General features: G+C 41.9%; 1 protein-coding gene across 6 annotated transcripts in view; it reads left to right on the forward strand.

Annotated features, from left to right (window-relative positions):
* DOCK7 (dedicator of cytokinesis 7) overlaps positions 1 to 17,760 on the forward strand; it is a 143,232-nt gene that overhangs the window by 43,705 nt on the left and 81,767 nt on the right. For all 6 annotated transcript variants that reach the window (XM_063138024.1, XM_063138033.1, XM_063138049.1 and 3 more), the window contains exons 9-14: positions 35 to 184; positions 6,612 to 6,692; positions 8,976 to 9,141; positions 10,361 to 10,503; positions 12,358 to 12,451; positions 15,558 to 15,720. In XM_063138024.1, coding sequence (XP_062994094.1) covers positions 35 to 184; positions 6,612 to 6,692; positions 8,976 to 9,141; positions 10,361 to 10,503; positions 12,358 to 12,451; positions 15,558 to 15,720 — 797 coding nt within the window. The remainder of the gene's footprint in view (positions 1 to 34; positions 185 to 6,611; positions 6,693 to 8,975; positions 9,142 to 10,360; positions 10,504 to 12,357; positions 12,452 to 15,557; positions 15,721 to 17,760) is intronic.

Raw genomic sequence — 17,760 nt, forward strand, 5'->3', positions numbered from 1 at the left:
TAGCAATCTGCAACTAGCTGGCACTTTCTTTTAGATTTCAGAGAACTTCTATTTTGATTTAAACTCCGAACAAATGAAAGGCATGTTACGCCCTCATGTCCCACCCGCTGCCATAACTACACTCGCCCGGTCAGCCATCTTTTCAATTACATACCCCTCTCAAGATGTCTTCCTGGTAATAAAGGTAAGAGATTTCTTTTCTTTCTTTTTTTCAAAAAAGGGGATATTATGGAGGAAGAAAACGTTGGTAAAATATAAATATCAAACTCCATGTTGTGCTAATCATGTAGGATGTAACTGAGCCCTATAGTTTTATTTATTTACTCCAGTGTAACTGTGTGCAGTCCTCCATTGACTCCAGTGGAGATGTTTTAAATTTTTTTAAACCCTTCTTGAAAGGGTCAGAGGGTCAGGAAAACATGTTAAGTTTAATCCTCCCCTCCTAGAGTGTGTACTCCTGATCCAAATTGGGACTGCATGTAGTTACACTAGAGTGAATAAAACTATCAAGCTCAGTTATACACTAAGGCCTTTGCTAGACCTGGTGGAAAATCCGGGGGAGAGGAGGGGAGACCTCACGTTATGAATAATGGGAGATCTCGCCCTTATTCACACGCAAGCTGCGACGAGCTCCGGAGGAGAGTTATTGCGGCCGCCATTTTTCTTTACTTTTAAAGTGGCAGCAGCAGTGCAGGAGCCAGGAAAGGTAAGTGTTTTTTTTTTTTTAAATTCTCCTTCCCCCACATCCTCAATCTCCCCACTCCCGGCCCCGTTCTCCTTCCTCCCATCCGCGATCTCCCCACCTGGTCCCGTTCTCCTTCCCCCCCGTCCGCGATCTTCCCGCCCTGGCCCTGTTCTCTTCCCCCCCCGTCTGCCATGTCTGATGCCCCCCGCGCGATCACCCTCCACCCGCCATGCCCGCCCAATCACCCGCTCAATCACGTGCCCGCCATGTCCGATCGCCCGCCCGATCGCTCGCCTCCTGATCGCCCACGCGCCATGTCCGCCCAATCGCCCACCTGCCCGATCGCCCGCCCGCCATGTCCAATGCCCCCTCCGCCCCCCTCGGCTGCAATCTCCCCACCCTGGCTCCACTCTTCCCCCCCATCTCCCCCGCCAGGTCCGCTCCCCCCCGCCCCGATTGGCACAGCAGTCGGCTTCTCCTGGCTACTCGTGAGTAAGCTGCGTAGCTGGGAAAAGCTGCGGAACTGGCTAGACCTTCTGCAGCCCTGGGCTGAGCCTGGGGCTGCGGAAATACTGGGCCACAACCGGTGCCGGTTATCCCGGGCCAAGGGAGGGTTTAGCCCGGGCTGACCCCTGGATCACCTGTGCATCATCTGGACGCACAGGGGTGAGCCCGGGTATCAGCCTGGGCTAAACCCTCGTCTAGCAACAGCCTAAGTGTTCAGCATAATAAATAGTTAGCCTTAAGGCTTGTACACCAAAGCCCAATATGATACCACAGTACGTTATTAACTGAACTGATTCATTTCTACAGGATGTTATGATGACTAGTTTTTAAATACATGGAGATGGATCCAGATTTAGTTGTACTAGGGTAGACACATTGAAATCAATGAGACTTACTTTACTGGATCCAACCCATGGGACTGCGAGCATTTAAAAAGCAAATATTGTACAAATAGAAATAATGATTAACAAAAAATTAAAGAAAGCTCAATATATGATGTACTTAAAATGGGCATATTCAGACTACACACTAAATCACGGTTAGGCTGCTAACCCTTTTGCAGCAAATGGTTAGTGAGCCATGTTTAAACCGTGGTTATGAAGCCACTGGTTAGGAATGGTTCACATGACATGCTAAGTCATTGATCACATGATATGCTAAGCCATAATGTTTAGCGCAATATGCTTAACCACCGTGGTGTACTAGCTAGGGTGACCATATGAAAAGGAGGACAGGGCTCCTGCATCTTTAACAGTTGCATAGAAAAGGGAATTTCAGCAGGTGTCATTTGTATATATGGGGAACCTGGTGAAATTCCCTCTTCAACACAACAGTTAAAGGTGCAGGAGCTATACGAGGTGACCAGATTTAAAAGAAGGCAGGGCACCTGCAGCTTTAACTGTTGTGATGAAGAGGGAATTTAACCAGGTTCCCCATATATACAAATGACACCTGCTGAAATTTCCTTTTCAATACAGCTGTTAAAGATACAGGAGCCCTGTCCTCCTTTTCATATGGTCACCCTAGTACTAGCCTCTCTTCTAAACAGAATCAATATATAACTCATAGCTTGTAATGAAAGAGGAGTTCATTTTGTAGCTTTGGCTTTATAGATCAAAATCAGTATTCTGGATTGTCCAGAAACTTTATAGAAAGTCAGCACAGTAGTTAAGCAGTCTTGAAAATTGGTGGACCATGTTGGGTAAACCATTTGGGCACCATCACACAGAACATTTTAATCATGTGATACGAAATTTTGGTAGTGTACTTTAAAAGTCCACTGGAATACGTGATTAGCCTGTCAATAATTTTTGAGATTTCAGGTCATCCCCCCCTCTTCAATAGTTGAGATTACCCAAGGAAATGAGCATGTTCAAGCTTTAATTCCCCTTCTGCGAGGGTGGACCATAAGCGAAATATATAAATGGATCCAAATAAAAGCAACAAAATATTTTATGAGTAATTAAAACTGAAGAACACAAATAATATGTTCCTATTGTTGTGCACCAGTGAGGCAGGCAAATGTTAGACATGTTTAAAAGGCCATAAATCTTAAAACTGTGAACACTTTTATTATTTCCTGAGACTACATGCCTCTAATGACAGTGTCTGTTCATATAGAAACGTAAGAATAAATTGGTTCATCCAGTCGCATGCATGCAGTTGGTGTTGTTTTTGTTAATTTTAGCCTTCCTTGGTAGACAAATCTAAACGGGAAACAACAAATATTTATAAAATCAGATTCCAGCTTGGCTCCTCTGGCCTCTAACATACCTTTTGCAGCTTCCCTTGGCTAACTGGCTTCAGCTGATTTCCATCTCAAGAAGTTCATTTATGCCACCTTGTCTGCTACAACGATTTAAAACAATAAAACTGTAAAACAATAAAAACAAGAACATTAAACATTACAACTACACATTTTAAAAGGTGAACTTGGAAAGATGCATCTTCACACCCTTTCGAAAGGCCAAGAGAGTGAGGGCCAATCGTAGTTCTTGAGGGAGCACATTCCATTGTTTGGGGGCCACACAGGAGAAAGCCCTTTCACACATGCCTGACAAATGGGCATCTGTACATAATGGAGCCCTCAGAAAGGTCTCTTCTGAAGATCTTAAGACCCAGCCACCTTCATAGCGAGACAGTTGGTATTGACTTTTCAGTACTTAGGCCTCCTAGGCCCTTTCTACACCTAAGGATTATCCCAGGAAGATGGAGGGATCGTCCCTGCCTGCTCCCAGGATCCCCTGTGTGTCATTTGGATGCACAGGGATGATCCCGGGGCGATCCCAGGATAAATGGCTGGTGTAGACATGCCCCAGTCTCTCTGTCTCTGTCCAAAAACATATTGTTCAACTGTCAGTGTTTCCTTTCCTGCTTCTTTGCCTTAGTACTGTGAAGGCAGCTGGGGCTACAGAGCAGTTCCTTAGCCTGGCACAGTCACTCAGAACAGTCACAATGCAATTGAGTTCTCGCACAAGAGTTTTTTGATGCCCTGGGAAATCTGTTAAGATTGAGATTCACATTACGTTGTCCCGAATTGCCCAAGCAAAAGGGAAGGCTCATTGGCAATGGCGTTAAGAGGAGATTCTGTTCTCAAATTTTGCACACGTCTCATTGCATAGTTCCTGAAGCCAGAATCTGCATATATTCACAGTAGTTGGTTTTTACAAGATGAGAGAGAAAAAGATTAACACCATGCAGCTGAGACCAGCCTCTTAACTAAAAGAGCTTGTGCTTGCACATTAATGCTTGTAAACCCAATGAGATGAGCCTAGCTAGCAGTCATTTGTTGAAAATGGCACTCAGATTTTGCTCCGTGAGAAGGAAAAGGACATGAGCGAGGTAAATAGCCAGAAAAAAATAGCTTGTGTTATGTCACAAATGGGGGTTGCAACGAACATTTCGCCCATCATGCTGCCCTTGCAATCTTTCCACCCCCCTCCCTAGTTGGTTAGCCCTAAGCCTGTTTGCCGCATAATCTGGGCCCCAGTGAGACGCTGGGTAGCGTGAGCAGGAGAGTTTTTCAGAAACACATTGGCTTCCAGAGTCTAACCATAGTAGTCCTGATCTAGTGCTGCCCAACAGATGCTTGGGCAGCTACACAAATGGTTCTGTCAAAGCCCAACAGTTGGCTTTGACAGTACCTTTAGTGCTTTTGAAGGGTGGGGAACAATCCATATGAGTAGGTGGGGAGAGATTGAGCAGAATTCGTTCCCTTACTCCTGGGTGGGTGGGCGTGAGATCTTATTTCCATGGCCACATCGCCTTGCTGGGTTAGGGAAACTGGATGCACTAGTGCAGGGAACAAGCATGTTTCTTAAATGTTTGGGATGTGCAATGGGAGTTATTCTTCTCCCATTTGCAGCAGTGTCCCCCCTCCCCCCGGTGTTGTAAGAAAGCCATTGTAAACTTAAGTCTGTTGATAGGTGACCTCACTCTCAATGATTGTCACGTTACAGTCAGCTGACATAAAATGGCAGCTGAGGTGGATCGTGCGGAAGAATCTTACAAAATACAAATGCCAAAAGATAAGAAACAAATGGGATAAGAGTGCTCATCATCTCAAAGCCTCTGTCTCTCTTCACGGTTTAAATTCTTCCTCTTAAAGAAAAACAACTCAAGAAAACGCTTTGTGAGACTTTTTTTTCATTCATCCTACCCCAAATTCTCCTTCAGCGGTTTGAGACCAAATTATTAGAAGGACCTAGCATGCCTTCTGCATACCCGCACTTTAAGATCAGCAAAAGAGGTCCTTCTCATTTGCCCATCTGGGAGGGGGCAGTTAGGTGGGTCAGTACATGAGAGAGGGCCTTTTCTGCAGTAGCCCCACACTTCTGGAATAAGTTGCCATCGGGAGTCCACCAGGCCCCATCATCGAAGGCTTCTACCCCTGAAGATTTACTAATTCATTCTGGCCTTCCCATAGTTATTTGTTATTGGTCTGGGTTGTAGCTGCAATTGTATGTTTTAGGTTTTGATTTATGCTGGTGTTGGTTGTTTTTTTTAGAATGGTTGTTGTTTTTATAGTTTTTACTACCATATTGTTTTTTATTATGTGGGTTTTACTGCTGTAGTCTGCCTTGGTAGGGCTCCTGCCCTAAAAGGCATCCAAGAAATATTTAAAATAAATAACGATAAAATAATATTTCCAGAAAAAGATTGATTTGCTGTCTTACTTTTTAAAACCATAGGTACTAAGAGTGGAGGCTGGTGGCTCCAGTGTCAGTGGGGCAGTAAATCCACTCTGGGTTCCAGTCAGAACTCTAAAGGAGCTATCCAAGGTGAAACCCGGAGTGGATTCATTGCTCCACTGACATTGGAGCCACTAGCCTCCACTGGGTACTAATAGTGAACTCGTTTTCTGAGTGCAGATTCTCATGTAGCCAAAACAGCACCGTCCACACACAAGAGAGAAATATCCACAGCTTTGGGGGAACCCCAAGGTTTTCAGAAGTACAAAAAAACTTTCGGAGGAGAGAAGCCAAAATTTAACCCCAATAGTGGTCACCAGCAGATTGACCACTATTGGATTGGATATAATCCCATATGTGGAACAAGCTGTGCATAACCCCTGATGGCCGGGTTTGGATGACATGACAACTCCCCTATTGGGGTGCATATTCCAAATGGTGGCCGGCACATACCATGATTCATCAGGGGTTAAAAAACCTACGATGGTCTCTTCTGTTCTATGAACTGAGTCAATCAGTGAAAAGCCCTGGGTCCTCATCAAGCAAAACTAAAAAAGGCAAAACTTGAAGCATTGACCATAGCAGAGGTCTTGGATGTGTGATTGAGATAGAAATCTGGATAGTCTTCATAACAACGGCTGAATCAGACCAAAGCCCTATCTAGTCCAGCATTCTGTTCACAAAGTGGCCTACCAGCTGCCTGTGGAAAGCCTGCAGGTAGGACATGAGTGCAGTAGCACCCTCCCATTCAGTTCCTCAGCCGCTGGTATACAGAGGCATATATTGCCAGTCTCCAATACTGGCAATATATAGCCATCATGACTAGTAGCCATTGACTATATATCCTACATGAATTTGTCTAATCCCCTTTTAAAGTAATTTAAGTTGGGGTCCATCACTCCACCTTGTGGTAGTGAATTCCATAGTTTACCTATGCACTGTGTGAAGAAGCATTTCCTTTCATCTGTCCTACCATTCAACTTCATGGGATGACCCCAGGTTCTTGTATTATGAACCTTCTCCACACCTCAGGCATACCTGGCTGAAACTTCTTTTCACCTTTTATATCTCCAGTTTATATTGCTGTGCGCAAGAGGAAAACTAGCTGTCCTGACGGTGGGTGGTGGGGAGTTTAAATTACATTTGGCAGTGAATTAGTTGAATTGTCTGTATGTTGTTTGTGCCTCCAGCATCATGCTTGCTTCTTTGTTTCTATCCCATCTCCATAGCTGGAAAAGGTATTACAGCAAGGAGATATCGGGGAGTGCGCAGAGCCATATATGATTTTAAAAGAAGCAGACGCTGCTAAGGTAAGTGGTTTTTCAGTGGGTTTTTTCCCCTTAAATGCAAAACATCCTTTGTAGATAGTTGTGTTCATTAGCCAGTTTGGTGCAGTGAACAGTGTTGCGTTTGGCCTGAGCACCAGTTCATGGCTTGCATCCAATGGTGGTCATTCTACTGATAGAAGGCGTCCACAAGCGGAATTGGCAGTAAGGCCATTCCTAGCAATTCCTCCTCCTCCTTCTCTCTGCAGTCCCTGCAATGTACTCCAGATGGTCCCCCAACCTTCCAGAGCAGATGTGTGGAGTTACGGGGGCTGCAATGGGAGAAAGGAAATCTCAGGAAATTGTCTTGTCATTCTGCTGGCATACACCTTTTCTACCAGCAGAGTGACCACTATTGGATTGCATAAAATCCCATCTGTGCAACTTGCTGTTTGTCTTGGGCAAGTCATTGGACATGAGTTATTATTTATTTATTTATTGCATTTCTGTACTGCCCAATAGTCGAAGCTCTCTGGGCGTTTCACAAAACATGATGTCAAGCCATGTTTGGTGCTGTGTGATCAAGCCTTTGGCTTGTATGCTCGCTCCTCTCACTGCCTCTTTGCCGGTGTGATGTAGTGGCTAAAGTGTTGAACTGGGAGTCGGGAGATCCGGGTTCTAGTCCCCGCTCGGCCATGGAAACCTATTGGGTGACTTTGGGCCAGTCACAGACTCTCAGCCCAACCCACCTCACAGGGTTGTTGTTGTGAGGATAACATGGAGAGGAGGAAGATTATGTATGCCGCCTTGGGTTCCTTGGAAGGAAAAAGGCAGCATATAAATGCTACAAAAATACCCTCCTGTGCTTCCTTTTTCGTGGCAAACTATGGTTTGTCGTTATATTTGAACTGGCAGGCTATGGTGTGTGACTGCCTACCAAGCCAGAATTGAACATCATGATCAAGCTAAAGTTTGAACTACTGCTATACAGGGCAAGTGCAGTAGTTTGCTATTTCAGGTGTAACGATAAACTATGGTTTGCTGTAAAAAGGAATGAATTAGAGTGTGCAAGGGTAAGTTCATGAGCCCGTGGCTTGCTCATGTAGTATCAAGCTATGGTTTGACATTACATCACATGTGAACTGAGATATTGAGCTAGTTGAAATGTAACGATCTCGATCTAATAAACCATGGTTTATTAGGCCAAGAATAACTATTATGACTGCCCACTGCACTGTAATTGAAAAATGTAGAGTTTGTTAAACTAGTGTTACCTATTACATCCACATTGGTTTCATATCCTGGTTTTTAGACAGAGATTAAACCCTATTTTTGAGGTTTGAATATAACATCACTGTTGTTTAACAAACCCCTGTTTTCAAGACTGGCACCCAAGAGAAAGGAGGAGAAAGTATATCGGTACAACACTCATTCTTGGTTGAAGAAACCATGGGTTATTTTTAATGGTCCACTGTTACCATGAGGATAAAATTAGATATGTACCGTATTTCTTCGATTGTAAGATGCCATCGATTGTAAGACGCACACTAATTTCAGTACCACCAACAGAAAAAAAGCTTTGATTCTAAGAAGAAGAAGAATTGCACCCGCAATTCTAAGACGCACCCCATTTTTAGAGATGTTTATATGGGGGGGGGAGTGTGTCTTAGAATTGAAAAAATAGGGTAGTTAACTTTTCTGAACTCTTGGCACAAGTCTGGAAAGGATGCTAAATAAGTAATAATAATATCTGAGGCTTCTTTGCTTTTTATCCTGCAGCAGCCTCCATTTGTTTGGCAGCAGATTATTTCCCCTGTAGCTATAATGTAGCTTGTAATCATTTAGAGAGATAGTTTAGGTATTCCCTTGAGTTCTATTACCACCTCAATTGCAGATTCTGTGATTGTCACTTTCACCCACAGGCAAGTCCCTTCATACTAGCATGCATATTTAAGCCACTTTAAAGGCAGGTTTTAAGGGTTTATTACATTACTCAGCAGAATAGTAGAAAAGGTCTTTAATTAGGGTAAGAACAGATCTCTTGTGACTGCGATCAACACTTCAGCAAATTGTGTCTGGATTCTGCCCCCCACCCCCCCGCCCGCCCCCCAGCTCTCTACCAGGGATGATGATAATCTTTATTACTGGAAAGTTTCTGCTGTTGAATGCCTTTAAAACACTTGTACGTTTCTTATATTTTTTTATGCATAACTGAACAGTACTTTGTTCTATGGAAAACCACACTTGAAATGTTGTCATTAGCAGAAGGCAGTATTTACATTTCTGAATGGTTTGGATTTTGCGAGTTTGAAGTTTTTGCTTTTACAGAACAAGGAGAAGCTAGAAAAACTGAAAAGCCAATCAGAACAATTTTGCCAAAGACTCGGCAGATATCGTATGCCTTTTGCCTGGACAGCCATTCATTTGATGAATATAGTCAGCAGCGCTGGAAGTTTGGAAAGAGACTCTACAGAAGTGGAAATTGCCACAGGAGGTAGGTATCCAAATACAATAGGTAGTTCCAAAGTGAATTTTAATCTTGGGGCCAAACTATGTATGATAACATTTAAGTTAAGTTCAAGCATGCTCTTGTGAAAGCATGAATACCACACTTGCAATTTAGCTCTTAGACTGCTAAGGATTGTGGAGTAAGAGGCATATGGGAGACCATGGTACTATATTGTGTCCCTTCAAGAGAATCTGCCTGAACATAGAAAGCTTTTGGGGGCTGCCCAGTATGTTAGCTTTCCATGTGTAGGGCACTTTCAAACAACCACCCTCCTCCTCGCCTCCCATGTTCACGGGGTGGTACAGTCTAGGGATGCGCAAATCCAGAAAACTGAAGCACATCGACGTTCTCTGAAGATTGTTCTAACTCATGTCTGTATCAGATTGCAAAGTTCCCCCTTCATTTTCCCTTTAATATTTGTGCATATGCCTTTCCCCAGATCTATGCGTCAATTGTGTGCCTTTTTGAAATGTACAGATTTCCTACTGCTGATTAAGGCATGTCTGTGCTTTATCCCTCAAGCCAACTTTCTATTTCCTTCTGTACCATCTAAACCTCCCCCCACTAAGTTTAGATGGATCACCACTTTGATCCTATACAGTTGTTATTGCGTTCTTTTGATTGCCACAGGGTTTGGATTAGGCCTGATGCACAATATGTATTTCTCAGCTTGCTTCATCTATTTTTTCCTTCGCCAAGCCCTTGTAATATGGGGTGAAACGAAAAGGACAAGCCTGTAATAGCAAATAGGTTTATCTTTCAAGGATTTTACTCGTAAACCATCTGTTATGCTTTCCAAAACCAGGCCGCTAAGTATGTGAGAGAGTTTCAGGCTGATGAGCATTTTCCAAAGGAGTGGATTAATCATTGTGGACTGCACAGCTCATCTGAAACCACTGTTCAGCAACTCCCCCCCACCCCTCCAAAACTGCCAACTTCATCATTTTTTGTGGCAGGAGAAAAGCATAAATCTCCACATGATAAAGACTTTTATAATAGGCTCAAGGCACTGGGGTGCGGTTGCTGGGAGAGGAGCAGAGAAATTTGGCCGTGCTTCATAGTTTCCTAATGCCTCAGGAGTATGATTACCTTAGCTTAGCCACCTATTCTGCCTTGCCTTCCCCAGAATTTCAGACTAGTCTTCTTAAAATAAATGGAGTTTATTTGCCTTTTATTTCAATTTTCCCTGTTTTCTTTTTTTAAGAACGCAAAGGATCTTGGTCAGAGAGAAGGAATTCTAGCATCGTTGGCAGGCGTTCCTTGGAAAGGACCACTAGTGGAGATGAGGCCTGCAACCTGACTAACTTTAGACCAGCTACCCTCACGGTGACAAACTTCTTTAAACAGGTATTACATGAATGTGGTATGGGATTGAATATTCAGCTTCATGATTAGCATCACAACAAATTAGAATGTATTATGCCAAATAAGAAAAACAAATGCAACTGTGCTTAATTTGCAGAATTTGTGTAGATCCCAGAATTCAGTTTTTCTCAGTCAGGGAGACTTAGCTCATCCTCTCGCGGGAATTTGTATGAGGGAAAGAGCAGGACCACACTTGCTGCTCCACCCCTGTCATGTCCTAGTTGCCTGGCCCCATGTCAGGTTTCCCGGCAACTTCAGGCAATCACACAGTTTGTCAGAATGTGTGATTGCCTGAGGGACTGGGAAACTTGAGATCCCATCATCATGCACATATTGGGCGGGGTGGGAGGAACTCTGAACTGAGAGCCTGCTTGGTGTAAGTAGGCTTGCATGGGATCGCTCAGGCTTCTAAATTGCATAGAAAGCCTAGTTGAGTAGAGTAGGCTTCCCGCCTCAGACCTTTCCCCACAACAGATGGAAGGTGACTACTGTGTCAAGGGGATGTGATGGTGGGCCCATCACTATGAAGCGCAGTCTCACTCTCTCTGTCACCACTCAATGGCGTGAGGCAAAACAAGTGAACAGGGCTCAAGGATGCAGGCAAATCCAAAGGCCATATTAGGAGCACAATATAAGAATATCTGGAGGAAAATATGCTACCTACCTATATAGAAATTCAAGACAGCATTAAATACTATCCGATCTATCGGGTCATTCAGGGATGATAGTGGAAGTAAGCTTTGCAGAGATTAGGCAAGATTTATGTTTCTTCGTGTCCCCACAGTAATATCAGCAAGGTGGTGGATATCTTGGCCTACTAACCTGAAAAGCCTGGATTAACAGTTCACTTCACCTTAGTTTTTTGCAAGGAGGCAGATCGAGAGGTTTTTTTTAAAAAATAAGCAGCATGGAAGGATTTAGACATGCCTACTTTCAGCAAAAGATTGGACTATACGTGTTTTTCAGTTGAATTTCAAGAGTTTTCAAAACCATTGCTGTATTAGCAGTGAACCTGAGGATACGAATTGGTAGACTATTTTAAAAACAAGGTTATTTTGGCAATGGTTAAATAATGTATAAGCCTATCAAGATTATTATCCTTAATTCTTTTCTTAACTTTCACTCTTCGCTGCTGAAGTAGCTACATTTGACCTAGAATTCTACATTCTAATTCCCAATATGCTTAAATAGTGCATTATATTGAAAATCTAATTTAATAACGTGTAGTGTCTAGATGGCACAAGAACACTGTGAACAATTTTTCTATTACTGGAAAATAACTAATAAATTAGCCGTTTGACTAGTATAAAAACTGCAGTGGCTCAAGTAGTGTGACACAATCAGATAACTCTGCCTGACTTCCTAGAAACATTGATCTTTTATTATTTTGCATTTTATTATTTTGCATTGGCCTTCTCAACATGTATCAGATGCCCAAATGGGCATTACGTGTTTAAAAAAGGTCTGCACAGCCCTGTCCCTTGCCCCTGAGGTTGTGTAGTTGGGAAGGGACCTCAGAGATCATCTAGTCCATCTCCCTGCTCAATGCAGTCTTTGCATTTCAGGGTGCAACTAACAGCATCCCTGACAGATGCCATCTTGTTATAAACATATCATCACTGAAAAGAGAGAGTATATCACAAATATAACACTTCAATAGTTATTTTATTATAAAGGCAGTTCTTTAAAAACTTGGAATATAAACAAGGGCAATAAGGACATAGCTGAAAATTATTCCTTGCCTTTATGAACCGCCCAGAGAGCTCCGGCTATTGGGCGGTATAGAAATGTAATAAATAAATAAATAAATAAATAAATATTTTTAATTAACAACAGGAAGGTGATCGTCTGAGTGATGAAGACTTGTACAAGTTTCTTGCGGATATGAGAAGGCCATCTTCTGTCCTAAGGAGGCTAAGACCCATCACAGGTATTTTCAGTGATCTTGGTGAAAAGGCTGAGATCTTTTCTAGTTTAGTAGTTGCTGACACCTTGAGGGCTTCCATTTTATTCGTGTATTCATCTTAAGATATTTTTGTTATTCAGCACCAGTATGTGGGTCCTATGAACTCATTTATAATGTATGGGTATCTCCATGGGGATACCCATACATTGTTGGACAGATAGCTGACTTAGTTACTGATTTTTCTATGGCCTATCAGGGATGGACTGTAAAAGCGATATTTGAAATGAGTCTTGTTCTCCAACATTTTTTGCCTGTGATTCATAACCTAAACTGTTGTTTCTGTAGCACTTCCTTTTTTTAAAAATTGCAATTCATAGCAATTAATTGTGCATATTTTTTCAGTCTAAATTGTTATGAATTAATATTCTTTTTCCAAAGTTGAATGTAATACTAGACTTAAGTGATCAAGTCTTGGGCTTGTGTATTCCCCCCATCTTCTGTCCTCCAGCATAAGGAGATGAAAAGCTTCCACTTCCATTTTCAGTTAACTGCAGTTTAATCCAAACCCCAATCTGTGTTTAATTTTAACTATTGTTTATTGAAACTGGTCTTTTTGTTTGAAGTTGGTTTGTTTCAGTAAACCATAGTTAAGATTAACCACAGTTTGTCCAGATTCGGAGATGACACTAAGCTATGGTCAGTTAAAAATGGAAGCAAAAGCTTTCAGTCCTTTCACATCCACCACTTCAGAGGAGGTGGAGAGTAAAGTGGGGGTGGATGAGCACAAGGTCTGTTGTCATACTGCTAAACCATAATTAAGCGTTACATTGAAACGTGGCCAATGAAGGCATAACACTGCTAATCAAGTTTTTGCATATGTCCATGGAGCTATGAATATACAATAATAAGATCTGTTAGTTTACTGGTGAGTCTAGAATTTTAAAATACCAAACTATATTACTGAAGAGTTCATTTTTGTAATTATTCATGTGTATTGCAGAGCTTAGGGTTGCTAGGATTCTTTTCCCTGCAGAGGAAGTACAAATATCCAGCACGCAAAGTACAGCCTCTTTCTTTATCCTTCCAGTGGAGCTGCAGGCCTTCTGCCATGCCTTCTGCCACTCTTTGTGTGTCACAGCAAGTGGTGGAAGGCCAATGGAAAATTTTAGTACTGCAGGAGATGGACATTTTGAGGAGCTTGGCCAGCGTGGGTAGTCCACTTCCATATAGGCCTGAGATTGGCAGCTGGGCCGTGCCATTGTTGTTCATCTGACATATTTTTATCAGAATGAGGTGATTATTTTGGATGAGTAGATGTAGGCCAGATTCCAGTGAACCAGTAGAGCAGAGGGCAAGGAACAGGTAACAAAGATAGGAGTAAAAGGCAGGAGAAGCAGCATGAAGCAGTTTCTGAGCTGTAGCTGTAGAAAGACTGAGCTGACAAGAAGTTTATGTAGGGGACCTAGACGATCAGAAGATGGAGAATATCAAGGGTGTGATTGATCTCAAAACGGCAGATAAATTTACTGCTTCACACACTCTTTCTCTGGACCTGAAGGATTCAGATTTGTGTCCCAAGGGAGCCAGAGTCTGTCAGGACTTTAGGGTACTGTTGGTACCAATGATTATTTTCCTTAAAGTGTCTTAAACAAGTAAGAACTGTTCAATCGACAGTTGTAAAACTCCAGAGTTTCACCTTGCTTTTTCTGGAAACTAATTATGAATGAGTACATTCCTGTAGTTACCTTCTGATTATTATTCTCAGTCTTTCAAATAAGTCCCGACAAGTGATAGGCAGGATTACCAGTTTCCCTTTATAAACTGGGTGTTGACCTAGGGAATTATATCTCTTATCATTTCAGGCTCGGCATCTGGCCATGATGGGCTATTAGCAAAAGCATTCAAAACTCAGGTTATCCACCTCTTTAGCCTTTGGACTGCAAGCAACTTCTTATTAATACAGGATACAAGCAAAATCTATAGGGCAGGGATGGGCAACTTGTAGTCAGAACATGTGGAGGGCTACAAACATCAGCTGTGCTGACTAGAACTGATGGGAGTTGTAAGCCAAAACATCTAAGGGCCTCAAGTTGCCCACCCTTGCTCTAAGGTATATTGCTAGAGTGGCCAGCAGTATTTCAAAGCTTCAAGAAGTGAGGCAAACCAAGACCCAATAAATATATGACCACATGTTCTTTTAGAGAGCAAGAAAATCTATTTTTTAATTAAAATCAAAGTACATATTTAAAGGCACCTTATTTTTAAAAGCTAAAATGAAAGCATGTGAACTTCATTTCATCATTTGTTTGCCCCTTACCAGCTTCATTTCATCATTTGTTTGCCTTACTTAACTACCAGAAGTTGCATCATCTGTAGCTCAAAGCTTTATGTTATAAAGCAGTCACTTTGTGACCCAAATATTGCAAAATATACATAGTGATACAAGAATATAGACTCTCCCTGAGGAAAGAGAGCATAAAAACACAATTCTGATTGCAAACACCAGTCCCTTATTCCTCATCAAAGGCCTTTTATGACAGCCCATGCTTGAGAAAGTTGGGTGTGGTTCCCTGAGCCGTTGTGATTTTGATTCCCATGCAGGTGGGCAGTAAAATTAATTTCCTCAGGAGATAAAATTCCGTTGGTATACCGATATTGGGTAGACGAGGTTCTTCAATAATCTGAGATATGTAACAAGCAGTCTTGGTTGATGCTTAAAACAATAATGCCTTCAAAGATAAATGGATGGTGGTTGCCCACTATGGCAAACTAATTTATATTGACCAACACCCTCAGAGTCCCAAACAAGTCATATCCCAAATAGAAGGAAGACTGGCATTTAATTTGACTTTACAGTCTACTGGATCTATTACTGAGAAAAGCACAGTTTGCCTCAAAGCAAGCAGGACAATTCTTAATTTTAGAAATTAATAACTTGACTTTATTAAAGTCACTATATCATGACATTGGCCTGTAGAAATTTATGTTAGTAATTTATGGCTAAAAAGAAGGGGCATTTTTTGTAATGTTTTCTTGCCTAGTCACCTGGCAATGATTCTTGCTCATCACAGACAACAATGCAAGTGGCTATTTATATGCCTGATTATACTACTAATTTCTCTCCATGTAGCTCAGTTGAAGATAGATATTTCTCCAGCCCCAGAAAATCCACATTACTGTCTAACTCCAGAGCTGCTTCAAGTGAAACTTTACCCTGATAGCAGAGTTCGACCGACAAGAGAGATCCTGGAATTTCCTGCAAGAGATGTATACATTCCAAACACAACATACAGGTAAGAATAAAAAATAGATTTTAACACAGTGCATGGTACCTTTCTTCATCCAGATGCTGTGAATGAGCCAAATCACACAATGATTGATGAGTGAGTTGAGGATAGTCCAGTAATTTCTCAGACACTAGAGAAGCTAATGGTGCCAATGGTGACTCATAGCTCTTGCCAATGGTGACTCATAGCTCTACTGATCAAAATTATTCTGTCTTTCCTCTTTAAGACAGAAAAAGCAGTAGAAAAACACAGGAGTGTGGCCAGTGGAAGACGATGAAGTTTGGACCCCTCATAAAATTCTGTGAAAAAGGCAGGGTGATTGCACAATGAAAGCCTTGCCTGGAAGCTTCCTCTGAGGTTTTGGCTTTGATGCAGTCTGCGATCATATGAACTCTTCTTTTCTTTAGGTCATTTTGCCTTCCTTTTCGCTATCTAGTGCTAGAGCAGGCTGAAGCAATTTTTCATAATTAGGGAAATAAGATGGGAATTGAAGTACCAGCTTATGCTACATTGCAGTTGCAGTAAGAATACTGGAGCCTGATTCATATATGGCCACTGCTGCATGTGAAACACTTCTCTCTGATCTGGTCTCATGCTGTTCCAATAATATCTAAATGGAGGAATCCTAAGAGAAGGGCAAATGGTGTGGTTCCTTGCTGTGCCATTATCTCCTTTGGTGATGCCAATTTAAGAAAGAGCCACACCTTCATATAAATTGAGGCTCACTTTAGTTTGTGAAGGTGTACCATGTAGAATTATCTCTTTACCATTGGGACAGAAAGCTTTTGAAACCAAGGTGATGGAGCCATTCTAGAGCTCACATACTTCTATTAGCTTTGCTGTAAAATGTACTGCATCACAGAAGGCCCTGGGCCAAAAGTAACCATATTGAATTAAGCTGAAAGTTGAAATTTCCCTCCCAGATTTGGTCTTATATATGTAATCATACTATTCAGGTAGATAAAGGCTAGCAAGAACTATCATTTTAAAACTGTATTTAGCAATGAAAAACTGAAATATGTAGAAGAGTCTTCCCTAAACCATGACTGTTCTTCTGGAAACAGGCCAATTTTTTTGTTTCTCAAGGAGAAATGTAATAATCTTCAATGCCAAATCAGAAAAGGTTTAGAAGGTAATTCCATGTCTCTTTTCAACTATGTATATTTTTAGGGATTAGGGCAGAGGGATAATAATTGTGGTCAGCCAACCATCAGGGAGTGTGCAATAAATCAACGCAAGTAAAAGTCTTAGCAAGGACACAGTGCTACCAAATAATCGATGTATAATACAGTCAAGAAATCTTTACAGAGGGCCTTGTTCTATAACATGGGTGCTAAAGGCTTTTTGCTAAGAGAGATCTGGGGCCATTGAAGGCAGAAGAATTTCTGAAATAGTAAGCAACAACTTGAGGTCGTTGCTATGAAGACAGTTTGTCAGTTAACCCTAATAAAAAACAAAAACAGTACTCACATTGTGGGGCAATGCACACATTGTCTGCCCCACATGATTGCTGTCAACGGAGGGTAGTTTTGGGATGTGGGAGGTTTCTGTGTCCAATGGGTGTCCTGAATTCAGTACTTCAGAGTTTTCCTAGAAGGGTGAACGGCAGACATTCTTTTATATAGAACAGGCTGCGCTTTGCAGTACCAGCAGGGTGAGGGCAACCCCAGGCACTGCGAGAAAATTGGTTTCCCTGACTCACCTGAACTTGTCCAAAATTGAGCCTATTTGTTTTGTATCATTCATTTTACTGGAAGCACTTGACTACTATGAGAAAAAGTAGACTGGCTATAATCTAAGTCACAGCTGGAGTGCAGAAAAAAACAACACCTTTCTATTCTCCTTCATCCAAGTGACTTTAGGATTCAAACACACAGACAGCCTTGCTCTCCCTGAACTGTATCCCATATTGCATCCCCCTTTTTTTAAAAAAAAACTTTATGAAAGCCTTTGAATTTAATAAGAAACAACAAAAAATATTCCTCTGAAGGAAACCAGGGGAGTGGGGGAGACAAAGCTGAGATCATAGAATAGTAGAGTTGGAAG

Source organism: Elgaria multicarinata, chromosome 1, assembly GCF_023053635.1.
Source record: "Elgaria multicarinata webbii isolate HBS135686 ecotype San Diego chromosome 1, rElgMul1.1.pri, whole genome shotgun sequence".
NCBI lineage: Eukaryota > Metazoa > Chordata > Lepidosauria > Squamata > Anguidae > Elgaria > Elgaria multicarinata.